General features: G+C 40.5%; 1 protein-coding gene across 1 annotated transcript; it reads right to left on the bottom strand.

Moving 5' to 3' along the window:
* Nucleotides 1–1,041: 1,041 nt before the first annotated feature.
* On the bottom strand, nucleotides 1,042–11,802 carry LOC141117814 (embryonic protein UVS.2-like). The gene is made up of 12 exons (XM_073610846.1): nucleotides 11,722–11,802; nucleotides 10,764–10,791; nucleotides 9,674–9,739; nucleotides 8,657–8,791; nucleotides 8,453–8,570; nucleotides 7,624–7,799; nucleotides 7,462–7,543; nucleotides 7,236–7,363; nucleotides 6,462–6,577; nucleotides 4,240–4,465; nucleotides 2,498–2,616; nucleotides 1,042–1,707 (listed from the first exon to the last, which is right to left on the bottom strand). Exons 1-12 carry the CDS (start codon nucleotides 11,800–11,802, stop codon nucleotides 1,489–1,491), a joined length of 1,494 nt encoding a protein of 497 aa, XP_073466947.1. The 3' UTR covers nucleotides 1,042–1,488.
* Nucleotides 11,803–24,208: the final 12,406 nt, after the last annotated feature.

Genomic DNA, 24,208 nt, shown 5'->3' on the forward strand with positions numbered 1-24,208 from the left:
GGAACTGGGTCGCAATGGCTACCTCTGCAACCCCTGTAGGTACGCCACTGGGCAGTGCATTTCACAGGGGAAGGAGCTGAAACTAATAAATCGACTTCATTGTACTGCAATGCTCACTTTAAGTCACGTTGCGGAATCAGGAACTACGTCACTCGAAAATAATAATAGAGATGGATTAATGCTATAATATATTTTATTTTTAAAAAGGAAAGGATAACATCAGATCAGACTGTCATATATAGTACAAAAGAAATGGCCAATCACCCCCTCAAAATAATAAGTAGGGAAAGGGAAAGATAAAGAAATAAGAATTATCACTATAGAATAAATGTAAACCACATAGAAACCAGAGGACGCCAAAATTAGCTCCCCTATTCCTAAGCAAGCCAAACAAAATACCAAGCAAATGGGAAAACAATTATGAAATGTTATTTTGTATTTTTAAAAGTAATTGCAAACACTAGCATGAGCCGTACATTTAATCATTATATATATATATGCATAAATGTGTGAACTTTTCTATACGTGCTCCATCAAATTCACGTTGTGTCCTGTAGTGATGCCGGTTTCTTTCCAGAACCGGTAGATTTTCTCTTTGTACCATCTGTTGCTCTTCTATTGAACTGTAATCAAAGAGAGGTCATTGTCAGCAAATATTAAAACCATATTTAAATAATACATAGACTTTATTCGTTCCTACTTTCTCATTGATCTATAAAACAAAAAACAACAAACATACATTTACATGGATTTGTATATCCAGTATCAATGGTGTATACTCAAAAAGAATCTGCCCATACATCAAACAATGATTATTTGAACATTGTTGGTTGCTTGATTGTTGTGCCGCATGCACACAATTGGAAATTCTGCCAGCAAAAGTCCGATGTGAGTCTTTGGTCGGAAATTCCAACCGTGTGTATGCTCCATCGGACTTTTGCTGGCTTTTGTGTGAAAGTGTGTATGCAAGCCAAGCTTGAGCGGAATTCCATCGGTAAAACCTTCCAAAGTTTTTCTGATGAAAATTCCGATCATGTGTACGCGGCATTAGTCTTTATTTTGATACGCTGTATTTCATTAACAGATTTTTTTTCACTAGAGGACAAGTGAACATCATGTCTGCTTAAAGAGGAAATATAGTGGGTTTAGGTCAATTGTATTTTAGTTTCTTTTGTATTGTTTTTTTTTTTTATTGTTGGCAATTGTTATTACATATAAACATTCAATATACTGTATGCTGTTTCTGATTTTCAGTGTGTGCAGTGCTTGCTGGGTTGTCTAATAGCAAAGTCTAGAACCAGTTCTGTACTTCATAGTTATAATTGAAGATGATTCAGCTTTATGTTTAATCTGAGATCCTGCTATTAAATCTGTATTTACACCACAGCAGTTTTACATTTCTTTTTTTTCATTAAGCTGGCTGAAAATGGACCTCTATTATCTTATAACTTCCATTGCTGATATTAGATATAAACAGATAGAACTGAGCTACTCACAGAAGGTGTAAGAGACTTGGAAGCCCTTTGCCTGGTTAGACTTGTCACTGTGGAATACGAGAACCATAGAATTGCCTTTGGAGTAATACACAGGGATGGTGCGATCCCCACAGAATGGACCCTTTTGTGTACCATCCATGAAGAGTTTTAGATAGTCGTACATACAGAAAGTGGCAGACTCTACATGGAAGTCACTTATGGTCAGAGCAATCTGAAAAAGAAATACAATTATGACTAACATGACAGTGTTGTGTTCATGCAACAAACAAATCATTTTTATTGCATAAAAGTGAGTATTTTTTTTCATTGATGTTACAGTCTACAGTCTATATTTGACCTTAAAGCCATATTAAATCCAAGAGAAAACATTTATTTAATTGCAATTCTTACATGCGATGGCTGCTTTTGTTTTCTTTTTTAGGCTTTCTTCTATGTTAATTTAGGGATCCAGCCAACAAGTCTGTTGTTTTTCAAAAGCACAAATTATCCAGCAGAATGTATCAGTTTACATGAATAAGCCAAATCATTTAACACTGGCAGGGTTGCTTAAAATGATCAGCTTTATTTATTCATGTAAAACATTTATGCCAAAAGGAAAAAAAATGCTATAACTGATTATAAAATGTGAGCTGGAATTTGGATTCAACTTGATAGTGTATTTAAATCTGCTAATACATTTATTAATTCACCTGCCTACAATAGACTCAAGAAACTGATCACCCCCTCCCTTCCTCTCCCCTGTGCTCCTTTTACTCTCTAAAGGGGTGACAGAAATTAGTCCAGTGCTGTAAAGTCAAGTTTAGATTTACCAACAGCCATGTATTGTAATGCCCTGAACAATACATTCTATTTCCATTCATTCAGGTAGGCCCTGGTGAATGCTGGTAAATTCAAAAGGTGTTGTATATTCAGATTGTAATGTGTCTGTCCAACATTAAATTTTGTTTGTGTGACAATTTTAGAGAATGTGGAAGTCCAACAATTAGGGATAATTGTTTTACCTTATATCCAACAGGAGCTGTGATGGTGAAGTTACAATTCATGTTTGGACTGTAGTTCCCTGGGTATCCCGGAGATGTAAAGCTGCCTTGAGAGTTAAAGAAGGATCCTCCACACTGAACTGTAAGAATATAGATATAATCAATATAGTAAAGAGATTTATAATAGTATATGACATCATTTTATGTTTATGTATATATATATATATATATATATATATTGTATATATATATATATATATATATATTGTATATATATATATATTGTATATATATATACTGTATATACATAGTTCATCCTTCCTTTCAGAGTTCCCGGTTGATCTTAGACTAGGACCCCACTCTCCAACTCTCAATGCAGAGCTCAGATGTAGAGATGGCCTACACAGGCACCAAATGCTTCTTTGGGGCAGGAAGGGGAGAAAGCCACATATTCTGCCTTAGGCCCCTTTTACACGTGCCGACCATTCAGATCCGCCTGTCAGTTAGTTCAGGCGGATCTGAACGGGTGCTCCATGCACCTCTATGGAGCGTCGGGTGTCAACGGTGACATGTCTGCTGACATCCGATCCGCCCCGATCGGATTCGCTCTGCAAAATCCAGACAGATGCAAGCCCTATTTTCCATCCGTCTGGTGGATCGAATGAAAACAGACAGTCAGTCCGTAATCATGCGATCCCCCCATAGAGGAGAGCGGAGCTCTGACAGGTCCGTCCCGGCACAGAGTGCAGAGGCGGACTTGTCACCCGCCGGCTCAGTGGGGATCAACGGAGCGATCCCCGCTGAGCAAGCGGAGGAGTAAAAACGGATCCGTAGGTCTGAAAGGGGCCTTACCCAAAAGTGTTTCACAGAGCACTAGTGAGAAAACAGGAGTGTCCTATGGAAATAAATTACTGTAGTGGAGATGGGTGGGCTACCAGACAAACCTATTATTGTGTCCTTAATGGGGTATGTGTAGAAGCTGTAAAATCTATCCATCTTGTTCCCCCCACTGCACTGCTTGAGTTAAATGCTTCTTTAGTCTAGAAGTTGATAAATAAATTGAAATGCTTACCTTATTTATCCCACCACAGGCTTTCTCCATGATGTACTACTGGTCCCTGAAGCTGCTTCTTTTTGCCATTCCCCTGGCTGTAGACTCTCAGATATCATCAAATACAACACAGGATAAGCAGTCATGCATTGTATGTGAACATGTTGAGGGCTCGCCCACTTACTGGGCTATTGAGAGCATAGATGACCACTGGCTGCCAGGGTAAGTTATTGAACTTTCCATATCTGCCCTAAGCAAAGCAAGTATTTAACCAATGTAGTGCTGGGGAAAAGGGAGTCTGGTCACTGCACTCTACCCTGGAGAATTTTGAATGACAAGTCCATAGGAATTTAACAACCTCTTAATTTTGCAGTAGGGCAGATATCAGGGATATACCGCAAGAAAGATGAATCTATACAGTATCTGATCCAAAATAAGCCATAGAGGTAATTGTTATCACTCTTAAAGTTGACCGACATACACATTGAACAATCAATCAACAACTTTATAGTGGGAGGGCATGACTGACTGGTAATTCTAATTGTATATACTAAGAAACTTCATGGATTACCTCAAAGGTTACAAACAGAAGCTAGAGGACATCAAACTGTTGTGCCAATAGTCCCTCCTTGGGAGGGATCTCCTCTGTATCTATGATTCTTCAGTGTCTTTCTCTGAACCCTTTCTTTACTATTAAAATAAATCGGCATACCTGAGCTATATGAAGCTTGGAAGCCGACGCCAGCAACAGCCCCGTCACTGACGAACTGGACCAGCATCTGGCTTGTAGAAGCGATGAGTGGAGGGATGGTTTGACTTCCGCACATTTTATCCAACAACACAGGGGAGTTCTTAGAGGGGCCGTCATAGATCCTCATGTAGTCTGAGTCACAGTTAGGAGTGGATTGGATATTAAAGCTACTGAACTTTAATGAAGCCTAAAAAGTGACACAAGGCAAATTTATTATCTACAGTAAACCCCAAACTTCACATATTTGTAACTGCAAACTGGATCAATATGTTATTTCAATATGATGCAATTGACTACTATTTTAATGCTTGAACAGTCCTTCAGGAAAAAAAACCCACATGAATATGTAGGATTCTAATTTCTGTTAAACGATCTTGCAGCTATAGACTTTTCTAGCTAAGATGTCTCTTCAAATGTGTGTATTTTCCATAGATTTTCAAGTTGACAGAACTCTTCTGCTCCCTCTGATTATTTGTTGCTTGTGGTTTCTTCAGGGAAACAAATAAGCTTAAACAAGACAGATTTGGGGAAGAAACTTTTAACAGAAGTCTTTCGTTTAACGCTATTTTGAATTAACTCAAAGAAACCATTGACTGTGGATATTGCAATACTGTTATTATTGGTAACATGTATACTAATCAGTGCAGCGCTAGATTAACAACTAAAACAATCAATAGATAAAAAGTTCATATGCTCGTATGTAAAAACACACATGTAGATAGAGAGGCACACAGACGTCAATGGTGATAAAGGGTGCTTCATGCAAAAGTTTGGGGTGCTCCTTGATCCGTGCTCACACCATTTGTTTAGCCAAACTGCTCACCTTGCTTATTAGACCCCTGAGCTAACAGGAAGGTCATGAGAGCTTTCACCACCTCTGGTGGTAATGGTAAACTTGTGCATGGAAGCTGGGCACCTCTCGAACTCCGCAGATAAGCCTTGTAACTCTCCCGTAGCAACATATAATACAAAGAAAAAATCTAGTGCTCTCTGTATGACTTGTAAAAGGTATCATTTATTAAAAGACGGGTACTCACATAAATAGCACTTAGCCCAAGTGCTAGGATATAAAGCATAAAAAGACTGGTAACAGCAAAGCTGGTAAGGTGGCTGTAGTGACATTAAGATGAACTCCCGGGAGTTCATCTTAATGTCACTACAGCCACCTTACCAGCTTTGCTGTTACCAGTCTTTTTATGCTTTATATCCTAGCACTTGGACTAAGTGCTATTTATGTGAGTACCCGTCTTTTAATAAATGATACCTTTTACAAGTCATACAGAGAGCACTAGATTTTTTCTTTGTATTATATGTTGCTACGGGAGAGTTACAAGGCTTATCTGCGGAGTTCGAGAGGTGCCCAGCTTCCATCCACAAGTTTACCATTACCACCAGAGGTGGTGAAAGCTCTCATGACCTTCCTGTTAGCTCAGGGGTCTAATAAGCAAGGTGAGCAGTTTGGCTAAACAAATGGTGTGAGCACGGATCAAGGAGCACCCCAAACTTTTGCATGAAGCACCCTTTATCACCATTGACGTCTGTGTGCCTCTCTATCTACATGTGTGTTTTTACATACGAGCATATGAACTTTTTATCTATTGATTGTTTTAGTTGTTAATCTAGCGCTGCACTGATTAGTATACATAGTTTCAAAAGGGTTTATATATTTGCCTTTAGTGTTCAGCTGCTGTGAGTAGTTATTGAGTTTTGCGCTGACTGTTTGTTTTCGATTGATTATTGGTAACATACTTGTAAGAACCAGAGCCCCAAATTATTCCAAGGCCCATTTTGTTCCTGCCAAACCCCCATTCCTACATTGACGTCACCATCAAATGTGGGGTAAAAGAAATCTGGCACATCAGAGTTTCCAAAATAGGCTTCCAGCAATGAAGTGGTAATGATAGTCTGAAGGTGGGCCATAATGAAGGGAAGTATTATTCCAACATATGGAGCAATTGGTGGTTGAAGCAGAGTATGAGGTTCAGAGACATATACATCCTAAAAGACCTAGGGTAGGGAGTATTTAGACCTATTGCTTGACACTATGCTAGTCAAATCTCTATTTTTTATTAATATAAAATTTAGGTGGTGTACAAAACAATCTTCTTATGGCAGTTTATTTTTACAGCTAGGTTACTAGACATTTAGGGTCACATTTTGCATGCCTACATCTGTCTCCTTACCTGTCCTGATGGAACCCTGATCAACCAAACACAGTCACAATTATTAGGATAAACGGAAGGATAGTTGTCAGAAGTGAAAATTCCTGTCTTATTATTAAGCAAAGTCGCGCAGACACCTGAGAAGTGAAAAATAGACATATAAATTGTCTTTAGTCACTGGTGGAATAGACTGATAATAATATTAATAATGAATTGGTGGACAGCAGGGGAGGGGGTATTAACCTTCTATTAGATTTTGAACTTAAAATCAAATGAACCTTGAATTTCACCCTTTATTTTGAAGATAAAAGAACCTTAATCCCTCAATGCAGTGTTACACCTTTCACATGTTAGTGAAACGGAACGTATCTTTACAACTACTTTGTGCATCCAGGTGAATTATACTTTGTTTGTTCAGGCCAAATTGAGCCTTCATTTCATGGTAAAAATGACATTTCCTGATATTTTACTCTTTTTTTTTTCAAAGAAACCTGGCCAAATTGTAAACAATATCATTTTTTTTAAATCTAGCTGTATCTTTCTATCATTACTATATGACCCACCAAAAATAAATAACCCAGAATGAATTTGAGATGCAAGGGGATGCCACATGTGTACATTATTTATTGTGTACACCCATAGTAGGGCCCAGAGACAAATGTGCACATTTTGGGTTTTTTTTTTGTCAAAACATTTTTTTTTGCAAAACTGTAAAAATTCACGTGAAATGTAATCATAAAAAAGTATAATTTCTAATGTTTCATAGCCATAAAACTGGAATATACAGGAACTTACTGCATTGATAAAGTCGGTTAATTTTAGTGACATCCAAGACACTCAGTCCAATTGTCTGCCCAATAGGCACATTGGGGTCAGGCTTGGGGACAATTGTGGGTTTGTTTGAAGTGTTGGTGAATGCATAGCTGGAAAATGTTGAATGGAGATAAGATTGACATATTACCTTAAAAATATTTTATAATTCATGGGTAATTCGCCGGCTAACATAAAAGTTATGACTTACGCATCATAATGCATCACTGAACCATAATCATATGGACTGCCCAGGTTATTAGTGTCCGCTTTAGCAAAATTACCCCAGTATCCTGTAAAAAGACAAAAGCAGTGGTAATGTCTCTTTTTTAAAAACATGGCTAAATTCGTTTTGTGTAAATGTCCGCAGTACCTTGAGAGATATACTGGAAATTGATGTCAACATAATTGTCACGATCACTTCTTACATGCTCATGGTAGAAGCCCAGGGCATGTTCTAGTTCATGTTGTATAATCCCCCTGTAGATGCAGCCTCCACCCAATGAAACTGTCTGGCTTCCACCAGTTCTTCCAAGATATGAGTAACAGCTAGAAATAGTAAATATACCGTTCAAAATAGTTATGCTTTAATACCATTTGGGAGCCTAAAACAATAGTTTCATAGAAACAATGAATAATGAATCTGAGCTACAGAAACAAAACAATCAATATCTATTTGTGCTAAGCTTTTGACCCTTCTAACTCATATCAGCAGGTGTATCCCTATGTATGTGCCCAGTTCTAATAAGGGGTATGGCGTTTGGGAGCTAAGTAACGTTGTGCTGTGCATTGGATCACTGCTTACTTTTGGAAAGACATATTTGGTTTTATTTTCATTGTAAAATTTTAAGTGGAATCCATTGAGTATGTTGACACTAAGCCCCACTCCCTCAAAGTCACTTCCATTTTTCTACTATATACTCAATGTTAGCAGCGCTGGGATTAATATTTTATGTCCTTGTGCTATTTCTGCTAGGTACAAAAAAAAAGGAGACAACCAAGAAGTACCTTGTTATTGGCTTTTGAATTTCACATGTATTTGCAATTATACAGAGGAGTTCCATAGTTTTTTTTTGGAGGAAATTAAAAAGAAAGCCATCATGCACAAATAGGTAATGTAAAGTCTAAGGTGTTTATGTTTTAGATGCCCCCTACTGTTTCTCTTTTTGTGAAGCACTATGATAGACAATAAACAACCTTACCCATCATCAGGAACGATGTTGATGTAATCATCTTCTGTTGTAAGAGGCACAAACCTCACACAAGTCAATGTCTCAAACTCGGCCATGGCCAGCACAATTCTATTCATATCACTGGGACCTAGAAACAGAGATAGAAGGTTGGGTTTCTACAAATAACAAATAGCAACCAATACTTTAATGCAAGAGATGAAAGATGGAACTCACTGTAGCTGGATGCTATGATGTAGGGAACAGGAACAGTATCATTATCACTTTTAGGCCAAAGGCAAGAAGGACAGTTTGTGGCGCTGCGGTCATTCTGTACCAGCATATCGCCTCCATACATGAGTGTTTTGCTATCTGAAAATACAGAAAATGGTTATAGTTAATACACTAAAATATATTGGATTTTAGCTGCCCATACACTGTGAACTGGCTGAAGTTTGCTATATGGGTTGCTCTGTCAGTCGACTCTCACCTGACATTCTTTTATTGAAAAATGGACGAATCCAAACAGATAATTTTAGAACTAACAGCGGTTGCATCTAATTAGATGCAGTACAGTACAGTGTTGGGGTACACAACAAAATAGAATAGGCACAATGGGAATCTGTGCATCCGAAGGAACCTGTTAGATATTTTCATGCAGTTCAAAGGCCCAGCTTTACTCATTTCCATGACACAGCACAGCTCTGTTTGGCAGGGGAGGAGACCTGATTTTGCTCTGCTGCAGTGAAGTTGGCCTCTTGAATCTTTCCATGCAGGACACAGCAGAGAGCGAACCCCCGCGTAGAGCCTTCCCACTATAGAGGGCAGAACTTAGAAATGCCCAGGAAAATGCTAAGCTTAGCTTAACCCCTTCCCACCTGGGCAACCAAAACAAACTAACTAGCTAATCTGTAAAGCACCTGCTTACACACAGCTCTATTTGCTGTTAATAATTCAACCTCTTTATCTCACAAGTTTCAATGCAATGGTAGAAGTGAATAGGAATAACCCACCAGTCATTTTTAAATGGAATAGTGATTTTTAAAGACTCATTCGGCAATGATGAAGATCTTGCAATTTAAGACAAGAATGCCATATTTCTCCTCACACGTTATTGGCTAGTCCATCGGTGCATGATTTAAAAGATCCTGAAACTCATAACTTTATTGAGTATAATTGGTTATTGTCTATTCCCTTGCCTGGATTTAGCGCCTTCATAATGCAGTAACGAATCCTGTGGTTTAGAATAATTACCCTTATTAGCTTTCAAAATCTTGCTGAAGATCCCTTGTGGCACTTCGGAGTCTTCACTCTTTGGGGCTGTGTATACAAAATACACATTAAGCACATCTAGTGAAATAATCGCAACCAAAAAATTAAAATGACTTAATTTTGTGTAAATATTGAACCCATTTTATAAATTGAATTATCAATTAATGAAAAAAATAGGGTAGCTCTACAAAGCTATCCCTGATCTGTGAAACTTCTGTTCGAGAAATTCTTTATGTCTTTGCCTGAATCACCATGATTATCATAAACACTGTCACCTAAGCAAAAGGAGAGGGCTTTAAAAAAATATCCTGTTGCCAGGGTCTAAAAAACATGCCGATGATTATATGCTCATGTAACATATTTTTGGTATGTCATCAAATGTAAAATATCTCCATTATGTAAACATCTGAAAGCTGGAAATTGCTGCTTGGACGTGATCTCATCAGCCCCAGCAGACTCAGAGGTTTCGCTCAAATGGCACTTTATAGTATTCCTCTTCACTCCTCCCCCAGCAGCTAAATCAAAGTTTATGTGGGGTGGTGAGGGGAGGGACAAAGATGCTGGGCCAGCACAGGCAGTAATTGGACAGTCCCAGAAGAGGGGAGGGCTAAGAGAAACAATGAGGGAGGGGTCTGGGCTAGGAAATTTTTTTGCAAATTCAAAGCCACATTGCAGGTGAATAATAAATCATTTATGGATAGGAAAATACTGCAAGCAAAAATGTAAAATGTATTTTTCTAAGGGTTTTATCTGCAATGTTTTAAATTGGTAAAAAGATCTCTTCAAAGTAAGGAATGTTTACCATAAGAGCTATAAAAATGTGGAATGGTCTTTCTTAGAGGCTGGTTCTAGATGGAGAAGGAAAATATTTTTTATAGATTATCTGGCCAGGCTGATTAGGACCAATGGAGCAGTGCAAACAATTTTTGATTTAGGAATTAGGATTTAGGATTAGGAATGTTATAAAAAAAGGCTAATGAACGGGAGGAAAAAGCAGAACAAACAAAACAGCTGATAGAGAACAGAAATAAAGCAAAAATGATTCTTTAAATAAGAATGTTAAAAAGCTTACCATCTTTGTTCACTCCAAGTAGATGGTTCTGGAAAGTAAAGTTTTGTATCAATATCTTATTTCAGATTACTGTAAATACAATAATAACAGATAACAAGTCTTGGCCCCAACTCATCCCCATCCTGCAGAGTCCTCCTCAGTCCTACTGGGAATCTCTCAAAACTGAGGTAAAATCCTTTCTTATGCCCTGTACACACGGTCAGATTTTCCGATGGAAAATGTGTGATAGGACCTTGTTGTCGGAAATTCCGACCGTGTGTGGGCTCCATCACACATTTTCCATCGGAATTTCTGACACACAAAGTTTGAGAGCTTGCTATAAAATTTTCCGACAACAAAATCCATTGACGGAAATTCAGATTGTGTGTACACAAATCCGACGGACAAAGTTCCACGCATGCTCAGAATAAATTAAGAGACGAAAGCTATCGGCTACTGCCCCGTTTCTAGTCCCAACGTATGTGCTTTACGTCACCGCATTCAGAACGATCGGATTTTCCGATAACTTTGTGTGACTGTGTGTATGCAAACCAAGTTTGAGCCAACATCCGTCGGAAAAAATCCATGGACTTTGTTGTCGGAATGTCCGATCAATGTCCCACCGTGTGTACGGGGCATAAGACAGATGTTACCACAACAGTCATCATTGGAAGATTTTACCGTATTCCCTGTTCTGTTCCCAAATATAACATTTTGGATTTCCCATCACTTTCTGTCCTAATGGCAATGGGCTGTACAAAAGTCAAATCTCCCTACAGGGGACCTGGACAGTAATAAGGAAGTGTTCAAATCTAAGAGGATTCCTAACCCCCCACCATCCAAAACTAAGGGGATAACTATTTTGGTTAGAATTACACTTCACTACTAGCTAATATTGTTAGTAACTTCTTGGAATATACTTTCCTAAATATAGTTGTCACCTGTCCCCTGTACTGTTCATGTCAGCTCATCATCTCACCTGTATTTGTGTAGATAGAGGTAGACTGGTCACCAGCCCCGTAACACAGCCCAGAAGCAAGAGGAAGACTTTTTGATTCATCTTGTTCAGAATTCTCCTTCACTGTAATGTGAAATATCTTCTCTCTGAAGCTTGGTGTGACACTCATCTTCTGGATCACCTTTTATACAGGTACCAGAGAAGATCTGACCAATCATGAGACAGGAGACCAAATTTTAAGAATGACCAAGTGGACGTGTATGGGAATTAGAAATGTATAATTATTTCATGTGTGACACTATGATCATTATTATCTTATTATTGTCTTGGTGTTCTGCTGTCCAACTTGAAATTGATTGTCATGGTCTCCTGACAATTGTCTATAATGACATTAAAAGGTCTTGTGTAAGTAATATCATTGTCAACTGATTTTTCCAGCTAAAATGGAAATAAATTGGGACTGGCAATGTAATTTTACATTTATTTTTGTATTCAAGGTTATACACATTCTATGCGATAATTCATCAATACAGTGCAGTGAGCAATGATGTTTTGAAAATTGCAAAAACCCATAGTAAACAAACAGAGATAATTTCTCTTTTAATTTGAAATTTGATCGTATTACATTAAAATGTGATTGCTTAAAGTGTTATTAAAGTCTTGTATTTTTTCATAAAAAAATAGATAAACATGTTATACTTACCTGCTCTGTGCAGTGGTTTTGTACAGAGGAGCCCAAATCATCCTCTTCTTGGGTCCCCAGCCGGCGCTCCTGGCCCCTCCCTCTTGCCAAGTGCTCCCACAGCTAGCAGCTTGCTATGGGGGCACCCGAGCTAAGCCGCTGCTCTGTGTGGCTATTCAAACACGGAGCTGTGGTTTAGCCCCACCTCTTCTCACTCCTTATGGCTCACTGAATTTGATTGACAGCAGCGAGAGCCAATGGTGCCCTGCTGCTGTCTCAGCCAATGAGGAGGGGAGTCCCGGACAGCTGAAACTCTTGTGCAACATTTCCGGATCGAGCTGGGGCTCAGGTAAGTATTAGGGGGTCTGGGGGGGGCTGCTGCACACAGGTTTTTTTTTTTTTTTATCTTAATGCATAGAGATAAAAAAAAACCTTCTGACTTTAGAACCACTTTAGTTTGGGTAAACCTGGTCTTCCCCCTAGGCTTAAGCGCTAACCACTTTGCCACTGTGCCGCCCTGGAGGTGTAGCTGGTTGCTAAACACTGAATACTATCTATGACTATTGACCATGCTGTTGCCTTCTTGGGGAACTCAAAACTGCAAAAAAACAAAGGTAGAGAGGAGACCCAAACATCCTCATAGTGTAGTAATCATTTTTTTCAGTAAAGCAATCTTAAAATCAATAAATATTGCACTATCAAGTCAAGAAGGAGAAATGGCATATAGCCAAGCAGAGAAAGTCCCAGAACCAGTGGATCCGAGCCAGTGGCTCCAGCTGCCATTAATAAACTGACAACCACCACTGTAGAGGAGACACTGAGCAGTGGCGGTGCGTCCATAAGGACGCACGGCGCCGCCCCCTCTCTCCAGCCACCCCCTCTATCACCAATAAACCAATAGAAAGATTCATGCATTTCATGAATATATCCATGGCTGCTGTTGCCACCCCCTATTCAGGCACCCGGCCCCTTTTTGGGCACCTGAATTACAGCGGCATGGAGTGTTTTTGAAGCACCTGATTAGAGCCATAGGCTCTGCTACCCATCACCTGATTGGCTGAAACAACAGGCGCTGTGATTTGATGCCTATCAGGTGTCCAATCATAGGAGAGGGCGGGAGGAGAGGACGGGAGAAGAAGACATCAAGGACATTGCCCGCCGCGATGGGTTCGATGGGCACAGTGGGAGCATTTGATGGCACAGTGGGAGCATTTGTTGGCACAGTAGGAGCATTTGATGGCACAGGAGGAGCATTTGATGGGGTACAGTGGGAGCATTTGATGGCACAGTGGGAGCATTTGATGGCACAGTGGCAGCGTTTGATGGGCACAGCGGCGGCATTTGATTGCACAGTGGGGGCATTTGATTGCACAGTGGCTGCATTTGATGGCACAGTGAGGCTGCAATTGATGGGATTTTTTTTAGAATTTTTCATTTGTTTGCACCCCCCCCAAAAGTCTTGAGCAACAGCCGCCACTGACTGATACTACTGACTGGAAAATTCTTCGTGATCGCCCTTTGGTTTATGATAACATATTTTCTTGTTTGTTTATGAGTTTTCTGTTCCAATTGTTCCAGATGTGCTGATATTGGATCAATAATGATGCTCGACATTTCATTTCACTTGTGTAGATACATTTCTTTAGATACATGTCTATTTGGACACTGGAACAACCTCTGATAAACAAGTTCCCTTGGGCTGAAGTCCCCATACCTTTTCTAGCTTACTGGGGCTACCTCGTGATGTAAAAATATGGTGTTCCACAAGCAGAGAATTACCCACAGCAGACACCCAGGCCTTGTGTGTAGGGGTATCAGGGGACTTCCACAGTATTAGAATTAACCGGCGGACGTAGAAAAGGGCCCTTCCCGCTGCTGTCCTAGGGTGTTCATCCTCAATGGCTTCCTCTACAACATTTAAGAGGCAGCATTTGGGGTCCAATGGGATGTTTAACTTAAATACCATGTTTAACCACTTAAGGACTAGCCTCATTTTGAGATTTTGGTGTTTACATGTTTAAAACAGTCTTTTTTTGCTAGAAAATTACTTAGAACCCCCAAACATTATATATTGTTTTTTTTCTAACACCCTAGAGAATAAAATGGCGGTCATTGTAATACTTTTTTTCGCACTGTATTTGCTCAGCGGTCTTACAAGCGCACTTTTTATCCTAGGGTGTTCATCCTCAATGACTTCCTCTACAACATTTAAGAGACAGCATTTGGGGTCCAATGGGATGTTTACCTTAAATACCTTGTTTAATGTATCTACAACCTGCACCCAATAGTGATGAGGTTTAGGGAAATGCCATAATAGATGGATTAAGTCCCTGTGGTCCCTTCTGCATCTATGGCAATATGGCTCCATACTGTATCCCATCTCATAAAGCTTCAGGGGAGTGTAGTGAGAGCGTAGGAGAATGTAAAGTTGAGAGAGCTTCTGGGCCATGTTTAGAGAGCAGGTTACCACAACCTGATACGCCTCTTTGCATTGATCACCCGACATCGGACCTAGGTCTCTCTCCCAAAGCAAAGTTGCTTTGCTAGGATGGCCTTTGTGGAATGCAGACAACAATATGCTATAACATTGTGAAATAAGACCTTTAGAGCTTTCAGCCATTTTGATCAAGTTGAAAATAGGGGTGGAAGATAGATAGCATTCCTGCATGTCCTCCTGTGCCCTGACTGCATGTCAAAATTGTAAGTAGAAAAACTGCATATGGGCGGGTAGCTTGCATGGAAGCAAAAGGTAACAGAAAACCATCCTTAAAAACCTGAGACATAGTAACTATCCCATATGAATTCCACCGAGCGCTTGCACTATCTTGGCTAGTTCTGAATAGTTATTTTTACGCTATATCAAGCTATACTTTGTATACCCAGTGACATGTTGTAGGTATTTAGCCTTGCTCCATGTTTTTTGAAGAAGACCGAATGTCAGTAGGAATTTATTTCGTTTAGTAAAACTAAGGGCCTCAAGATCCTCTGAGATTGAATCTCTCTGGATATGGGCCAGCATAACATGGGTTGTGGAGGGAATGTGTTCTGCAACAGATTGTGTAGAGGCAAACCCAGGGCCAATTAAATGCTATATTTTCACAGCTATATAACAGAGCCAGGGGTTAGGAAGGTCTAGGCCCCCCCATCCTTAGACCATTGTAAATGTTCCAATTTGATTCATGGTGTGCACTTTCCCCATAGCAGAGTTCTAAAGAAGGAATTCACTATTCTAATGGTTTTTAAGGGGACAAAAGTTTGGAAGGCAGTGAGGTGTGCATTATCCACATATACTAACATGTCAAGATAAGAGTCTGATAGCACGTTGGGACCTACCGCACAGCACAGGAGAGTGAGCATTGTGGTATGCTCCGTAGGGGAGTTGTGTAATGGGTAGAGAAGCTGGGGCACCAGAATAATTTTAAGGAGATAACATGTCGTCTGCATATAACATGTTTTTTTCCTGAATTTCCCCATAGCGAAGCCCCATAATCAGGCAGTTGAGGACAGTTAATGGCTCAATGGCGAGTGAAAAGAGCAGTGGAGATAGGGGACAGCCCTGCCTAGTGCCTCTTCCCAGAGCGAATGAAGGTGAGACCCTATCTAGAACTCTTATGGATACAGTTGGCGCACTGTAGAGGAGACAAACCCAGAATATAAACTGTGTACCAAAACCAAATTTGGACAGAACCAGCCTGAGATAGTCCCATTCAAAACCATCAAATGGTTTATGAGCATCAAGGGATAGGAAAGCTCTGCTACCCATATTATGTGTCATGTTCCTGGGTGTATTAGAACCGGATGTTCCTGGTCCCACAGCTGCAGTCTTACTTGTGCCACAGACGAGCTCTGGAATTATGGCTAGGTTCGCTCAGTTTGATGCATTACCTTGGACTCACTAGCCCCACCTGCTGCCAGCTGCATGTTCAATTTACAATCAAAGCAGCCCATAAATAGCAGCACTTCCTATCTCTCAGTGCCCGTTTGTGTGGACTAGCTCCCTGGGTGTTGTGTCTGCTTTGTGACTCTGAATACTGTATATAAACTTCTGCCTGAATTCTTGACTACTCTCTAGCCTGCTTTTTTTGTACTTCACCGCCAGCTCGTGTATGACCTTTGCCTGCCTGATCACTCTCTGGATTTTGATCGTGTACTGCTTTACCTGATTTGTTGCCAACCTTATCTGCCAGACTAAGTTTTCGCCTGAATCCTCATCACACAAGCTCCACTTCGAACACTACATATCACAGGTACCTTACATTATGTGTGGGCAGGGCTGCTGATAAGGCAGTACAGCCAGCTCTCCTGTACTGGGCCCAGGCCTCATCAGTTCGAAAGGGGGGCCCAGGCATCTGCTGAGCAGAAGGGCCAGTAGTGATTCCTTATTGCTGATGCTTTGTGCATTGCAGGCAGTTTTTAATTTTCTTTTACTCCAACTGCACTTCAGGGTTTTGGCTCTAATATCTGTTGCCCCTTCCCCCTGCTGCCTGGGACCCCTCTGTGCTGGCAGTGTTGCCATTTTCCCTCTTCTCCTCTTCCTCCGGCTGCTGCTGAGGGCACACAGATAGATTATTTCAGGATGGTGAGTGGGGGGGGGGGGGCTCACAATCCTGAATGAACACACCACCCTGAACGAACACAGAGAGTAAGCTGTAGGGGGGTGCAGATATTGCCTCTGTGTCACCATTCACTTGAATGGGTCTTGTTCACAGTGGTATCATTTCTTCCATGGCTGCAAAGCATATCATCACATGGAGTTGCATTTTAGCAAAAATATAATTTTATATTTTCGGAGAAGGGGGGCACTGTCAGATAGGCTGTATGGGGCTCTATGATTTCTATCAGCAGACCTGTCTGTGGGGGTCTGCATGTTAATAAAAAGTCTTCACAAGTTGACTGCTGTTGACTTTCGGGGCATAAAACCAGCCTGATCCTGGTATACCACCGACAGCGCGACCTCATTAAGCCTATGGGCTGGGACTTTTGCCAAAAGTTTTACATCACTCTGGAGGAAGGAAATTGATCAGTTCCAGCTTTGCACTACCTATGAAACAGGTCAGCCAATCATGCAACTCTTTATGTATCTCATATATATGAAATGTACTTATTCAATATATATTTTGATTCCATCTGAAATAGGCCAGCTCAAATCGTTCCTATATATAGTCTCATATGTATTTTCTTGTATGTGTTACATAGATTTATATATATTTATTTTTATACATTTTTTTATATAACTATCCAAAATAAAAACAATATTCAAAATGAAAAAAATTATGTGTTATCCTAACAAAATGCCTCTAAATGTCCATAAAAGTCCAAAACCAATTGAACAGCTAAGGTGCCAGCTGTGATTTCTATTGCACTCTTAAAATTGCTCCACACTATTCATGCAGCAGGGGTATCATTAATGCATGAGGGTAATCTGTTGGCACAATGATTTTACAATATAATATGTTTTGACATTACAATTATTTGTTTACATTTGTTGTTCTTATGTTTTTTAGCCCGAATGTACTATCGATTAATTCATTTATTAACATTGCATAGAGATAAAATTCTATAAAATGATTGTGTGTACATACATAAGGTTGATCCATCACAATTCCATCAATTGGTTATTTGGTTTCATCTATTTATGTATTTCCTAACTCAAATTTAGCATGCCATTCATTTTTCATATGCCGCATAGATCACACAACGATTGGCAGCATCTGGTAGGATGATTAAGGGTTAGAAAACCTTTGGGATGAATTAGAGCAGAGACTGCGAGCCAGACAGACATTCTCTCCAACATCAGTGTCTGACGTTACAAATGCGCTTCTAGAGGAATGGTCAAACACCTTGTGGACAGGAATTGTGTTATTTGGATGGTGAGCTGTATTGGATTTATATCAAACATATCGTTTGGTGTTGAGGCCAAATAATTCAATTTTAGTCTCATCTAATTATAACGCCTTTTTCCTTGTTGCCTCAGAATCTTCAAGGTGCGTTTTGACAAAGCTCAGTGGTGGCTTCATAAGGCCTTTCTTGAGGAGTGGCTTTTTTCTTGAAACCCTCCCATACAAGCCGTATTTGTGGAGAATTTGTGATATTGTTGTCACATGCACACAATGGCCAAACTTTGTTATAAATTCCTGCAACAGCTTGAGTTGCTGTAGGCATCTTGATAGCCTCTCTGACCAGGTTCCTCCTGGCTCTTTCATCCAGTTTGGAGTGATGTCCTGATCCAGGGAGGGTCTATGTTGTACCAAATACCTTCCGCTTCTTAATAACAGACTTCACTGTGCTTCTAGGCATTGATAAAGCCTTTGAATTGTTTTGTATCCATCTGTATCCAGACTTATATGCAAGTAATTGGGCATACAATGGTTATAGGGGTCCGGGTCCTGCCCTGGGGGACATGTATCAATAAAAAAAGTTTGTAAAAAACGTCATTTTTAAACTAGCAGTGATTTTTTGATTTTTAAAGTGAAAGCATAAAAATAAAAAAATCCTTCCAATACAGTTCCTGGGGGGTCCCCTTAGTCTACCTGTAAAGTGGTAGATCTGTATCATGTCTAGAATCTGCTGCAGAAAAAATTGCCTTTATAAAGCCAAAAATATGACATTTTCCCTGCAAGCTGCCTTTATTTTGCTCAGCAACAGCTGGGGAGCCAGTGTGAATGATGAGGCCACAATGTAGTGCACTGGGAACAAGATTAGAGATTTTTTGGATACATTCTGGTGTCACTTTGACTTTGAATAGAAGTAACAGGTGCGTAAAAATTGGTTTTTGGTGTTTGTGGCGCCTTCTCACGGTAACCTTATAGAGGTAATCTTGATAAAAGCAAGAATTGGCCTTTCTGTAAAAAATTGCAATGATATGCACCTGTCAAACAGGTGCAGAAAAATTGGTCTTTGGGTGTTAATTGTGCCCATGAAACCTATACCAAAAACATTCTTCCAGATGAAATGATTGAACACCCTCAAAGCTAGGCAGCCTCGAAGTCCGACAGAGATTCCACATCCCAAAAAGACTTAATCAGTGGCATCTGCATCAGGGGCTTCATAGCTGGTAATCCAGAAATGATTAATTTTTATAAAAGTTAAACGATCCACGGAGTCTGTGGACAGATGTGTTCTATGATCAGTAACGAAACCTCCTGCAGCACTAAATGCCCGTTCTGAAAGTACGCTGGATGCAGGGCAGCCCAACAACTCAATAGCATACTGGGCAAGTTCTGTGGATCGTCAGCTAGAAAGCTCTCCATCTCTGTTTTGGCCCCGAGGTAATCGTCCACCATGTGATGCCGATGGGATATGGAAGCTGGGGGGCGAGGACTAGAAAAATTCCGAATTGCCTCACTTAGGCAGACACCTTCTCCAACGTTTCTCTCTTGAACATCAGAAGACTCAAATTTTCCACCACACAGAGCCCAGACTTAACATTGTCCAGACATTGAAAATTTGTGGAATGACTTGAAAACTATAGTCCACAAAAGGTCACCATCAAATTTAACTGAACTGGTGCAGTTCTGCAAAGAACGGTGGGCAAAGTTAGTAGAGACATATCCCAACAAACTAAAGGCTGTAATTAAAGTGGAGTTACACCCAAAAAAAAATTCATTAATGTGCATGAAAAAAATAAAAAAAAAGCATTTGAAAAAAACATTTTTTTTACTCACCTCTTTAATGCCTGTTGCTAGGGGGTCCCTCGTAATCTGTCACCTTCGGCGCCTGGGCTCCTGACGTCACTTCCCTCGGCGCAGGAAGGGAGATCACCTCTCCCCTCTCCCTCTAGGAAAACTTCTGAGACACGTGACAGGTCCCAGATGATTGCGCGGCCAGTGGCGGCGCATGGCGCGGCTCGAGCATGCGCAGTGGGTGCCCGTTTGTGAAGCCACAACCGGGCACCCACAGTTAAAATGCTGGCGTCGCCGAGCAGAGGGGGAAACTAGCGGGGCTTCGATTCCCTGCATTGTTGGACCCTGGGACAGGTAAGTGTGTGATTATTAAAAGTCAGCAGCTGCAGTATTTGTATTGAGTATTTGCTGACTTTTCTTTTTTTTTTTTAAGCGGAACTCCACTTTAAAGCAAAATGTGGTGATCTTTCTTCCAATTCAGTGATTCTGTTTTTGAATTTGTTTATTTTTTTCTGACATGTTGGTATTATGTCTTTCACTGGATGTTATAAGTTGCACTGAGTAAATACAGCTGGATAAAACAAAAAACTGTGTCTGTCTTCATTTCAGGCTGCAAAGCAACAAAATGTAATTATTTTAAAGGGGGTGATTCTTTTTTTGTACCCACTGTATATATGGAAATGCATTGAAGTAGGTAATTGTATTTCAGTTATGATTCATTATAGATATCTACCTCTGTGTTTTTCCTGAAGAAGGGGACCATATGGTGAGAGTGGATGGGCCAATTAAATCAACCTGTTTCTTTGGCATGAATGGACAATTAAAGGTGTACTTTAGCTCACAGCTATTACAGGTATTTAATCATGTTACATGTAGTCAGATGGCCATTATTATGGTAAGGTTGTGCGTAACTGAGTTAATCTATTTTTTTTTTTACATTTTTTGTAATGACTTTGTGACTTTCTCATTTTATTATGTCACACTGCTAAGTAAATATCCAGTTGTATTTTATATGCAGTACAATTGATTTTTTACAGCTGACATATAATGGTATGTTTTTCAAGCTTCAAGGCAAAAAAAAAGACATTTTAGACATGGGAGATAAAGAATAGAATTATATGTAAATCTTAAAAGGGATAGTTCACCTTTCCAGAAAACATGAAAAGGTAACCTAACAATGGATGCAATCCCCACCCCCCTGTCCTCGCTGTACTTACCTCACACAATCCTGAGCTGTCAGGGCTCCCGCAAGCCGTCCACCATTCCAGGAATTTGGAATCCTCGCTGCTTTCTTTCCTCTCCAACCAGAACTGTAAGGATGGACCAGGTGGATTCTGAGTGGTCACCGTCACATAGATGGTGCACATCCTGTGATGTATGATAGGGAAAACTGGATTTTTGTACTTACCTGTAAAAATCCAATTTTTAAAGTATATAACAGAACACAGAGGTCCTTCCCCTCTATGTTGAGGTGTATGGATTTTCTTTTTTTCCAGTGTCCAATCACCTATAGGTGGTGCGTAACCCTTATGAGTAAGGATGAGCCGAACACCCCCCGGTTCGGTTCGCACCAGAACTTGCGAACAGACCAAAACTTCACAAGAACTTTAGAACCCCATTGAAGTCTATGGGATTCGAACGTTTGAAAGCAAAAGTGCTCATTTTAAAGGCTAATATGCATGGTATTGTCCTAAGAAGTGTTTGGGGACCCGGGTCCTGCCCCAGGGGACATGGATCAATGCAAAAAAAGTTTTAAAAACGGCCGTTTTTTCGGGAGCAGTGATTTTAATAATGCTTAAAGTCAAACAATAAAAGTGTAATATTCCTTTAAATTTCGTACCTGGTGGGTGTCTATAGTATGCCTGTAAAGGGGCGCATGTTTCCCATGCTTAGAACAGTCTGACAGCAAAATGACATTTCAAAGGAAAAAAAGTCATTTAAAACTACTCGCGGCTATTAATGAATTGCCGGTCCCGAGTCTCCCCACAATACACATAAAAGTTCATTGATAAAAACAGCATGGGAATTCCCCTCAGGGGAACCCTGAACCAAAATTTTTAAAAAAATTACGTGGGGTCCCCCTAAATTCAATACCAGGCCTTTCAGGTCTGGTATGGATATTAAGGGGAACCCCATGCCAAAATTAAAAAAAAAAAATGACGTAGGGGTCCCCCTCAAAATTCATACCAGACCCTTCAGGTCTGGTATGGATTTTAAGGGGAACCCCATGCCAAAATTTTTTAAAAAATTGTCGTGGGGTCCCCCCAAAAATCAATGTCAGACTCTTATCCGAGCATGCAACCTAGCAGGCCGCAGGAAAAGAGGGGGGGACGAGAAAGCGCCCCCCCCTCCTGAACCATACCAGGCCACATGCCCTCAACATTGGGAGGGTGCTTTGGGGTAGCCCCCCAAAGCAACTTGTCCCCATGTTGATGAGGACAAGGGCCTCATCCCCATAACCCTGGCCGGTGGTTTTGGGAGTCTGCGGGCGGGGGGCTTATCGGAATCTGGAAGCCCCCTTTAACAAGGGGACCCCCAGATCCCGGCCCTCCCCCCTGTGTGAAATGGTAAGGGGGTACAAAAGTACCCCTACCATTTCACAAAAAAACTGTCAAAAATGTTAAAAATGACAAGAGACAGTTTTTGACAATTCCTTTATGTCTTCTATCTTCTTTCTTCTAACTTCTTTCTTCTTTCATGCTTCGGTTTCTTCCTCCATCTTCTTCCTCTTCTGGTTCTTCCAGGAAGATGCTGGATGAGAACACCAGAAGAACCATAACAACCAGAAGAACCAGAAGAGGAAGAAGATGGAGGAAGAAACCGAAGCATGAAGGAAGAAAGAAGTTAGAAGAAAGAAGATAGAAGAAATAAAGGAAAAACTGTCTCTTGTCATTTTTAACATTTTTGACAGTTTTTTTGTAAAATGGTAGGTACCCCCTTACCATTTCACACAGGGGGGAGGGCCGGGATCTGGGGGTCCCCTTGTTAAAGGGGGCTTCCAGATTCCGATAAGCCCCCCACCCGCAGACCCCCACAACCACTGGCCAGGGTTGTGGGGATGTGGCCCTTGTCCTCATCAACATGGGGACAAGGTGCTTTGGGGGCTACCCCAAAGCACCCTCCCAATGTTGAGGGCATGTGGCCTGGTACGGTTCAGGAGGGGGGGCGCTCTCTCGCCCCCCCTTCTTTTTCTGCGGCCTGCCAGGTTGCATGCTCGGATAAGGGTCTGGTATGGATTTTTGAGGGGACCCCACGCCAATTTTTTAAAAAATTTTGGTGCGGGGTTCCCCTTAAAATCCATACCAGACCTGAAGGGCCTGGTATTGAATTTAGGGGGACCCCCACGTAATTTTTTTTTTTAATTCTGGTTCGGGGTTCCCCTGTGGGGAATTCCCATGCCGTTTTTATCAATGAACTTTTATGTGTATTGTCGGGAGACTCGGGACCGGCAATTCATTAATAGCCGCAAGTAGTTTTAAATGACTTTTTTTCCTTTGAAATGTCATTTTGCTGTCAGACTGTTCTAAGCATGGGAAACATGCGCCCCTTTACAGGCATACTATAGACACCCCCAGGTACGAAATTTAAAGGAATATTACACTTTTATTGTTTGACTTTAAGCATTATTAAAATCACTGCTCCCGAAAAAACGGCCGTTTTTAAAACTTTTTTTGCATTGATCCATGTCCCCTGGGGCAGGACCCGGGTCCCCAAACACTTTTTAGGACAATACCATGCATATAAGTCTTTAAAATGAGCACTTTTGATCTCTCCCATAGACTTTTAAAGGGTGTTCCGTGGCTTTCGAATTTGCCGCGAACACCCCAAATTGTTCGCTGTTCGGCGAACTGACGAACAGCCGATGTTTGAGTTGAACATGAGTTCGACTCGAACTCGAAGTTCATCCCTACTTATGAGTAAAGATTAATATGGCTGCTCTGTGTCCAATGATAAACTCAAAGAAATTGATTTTTACAGATAAGTACAAAATCCAGTTTTATTCTCTATGACAGGCCATATCACTGTCATGGTGATATTAAAATTTTCTATAAAGTAATACCCTTTTTATGAAAATTTTTCAAATGGATATAGGGGACCTCAAGTGCTGCTCCTGACATAAACAAGTGTTATCATTTTCAGTAAAAAAACAAAGGGCTAGAGGGATGCCAAACAGCCTCATAATACACTATATTATCAAAATTAT

Source organism: Aquarana catesbeiana, linkage group LG13 (assembly GCF_042186555.1).
Source record: "Aquarana catesbeiana isolate 2022-GZ linkage group LG13, ASM4218655v1, whole genome shotgun sequence".
NCBI classification, from domain to species: domain Eukaryota; kingdom Metazoa; phylum Chordata; class Amphibia; order Anura; family Ranidae; genus Aquarana; species Aquarana catesbeiana.

Bases quoted from the DNA above. Each gene is read 5' to 3' on its own strand.
- LOC141117814 (XM_073610846.1), bottom strand. From the start codon at position 11,802: ATGAATCAAAAAGTCTTCCTCTTGCTTCTGGGCTGTGTTACGGGGCTG. The intron at 10,792-11,721 runs GTGAGATGATGA...TTTACTTTCCAG, and splicing joins CTCTATCTACACAAATACAG to AACCATCTACTTGGAGTGAA. The intron at 7,364-7,461 runs GTAAGTCATAAC...AACATTTTCCAG, and splicing joins TCAGTGATGCATTATGATGC to CTATGCATTCACCAACACTT.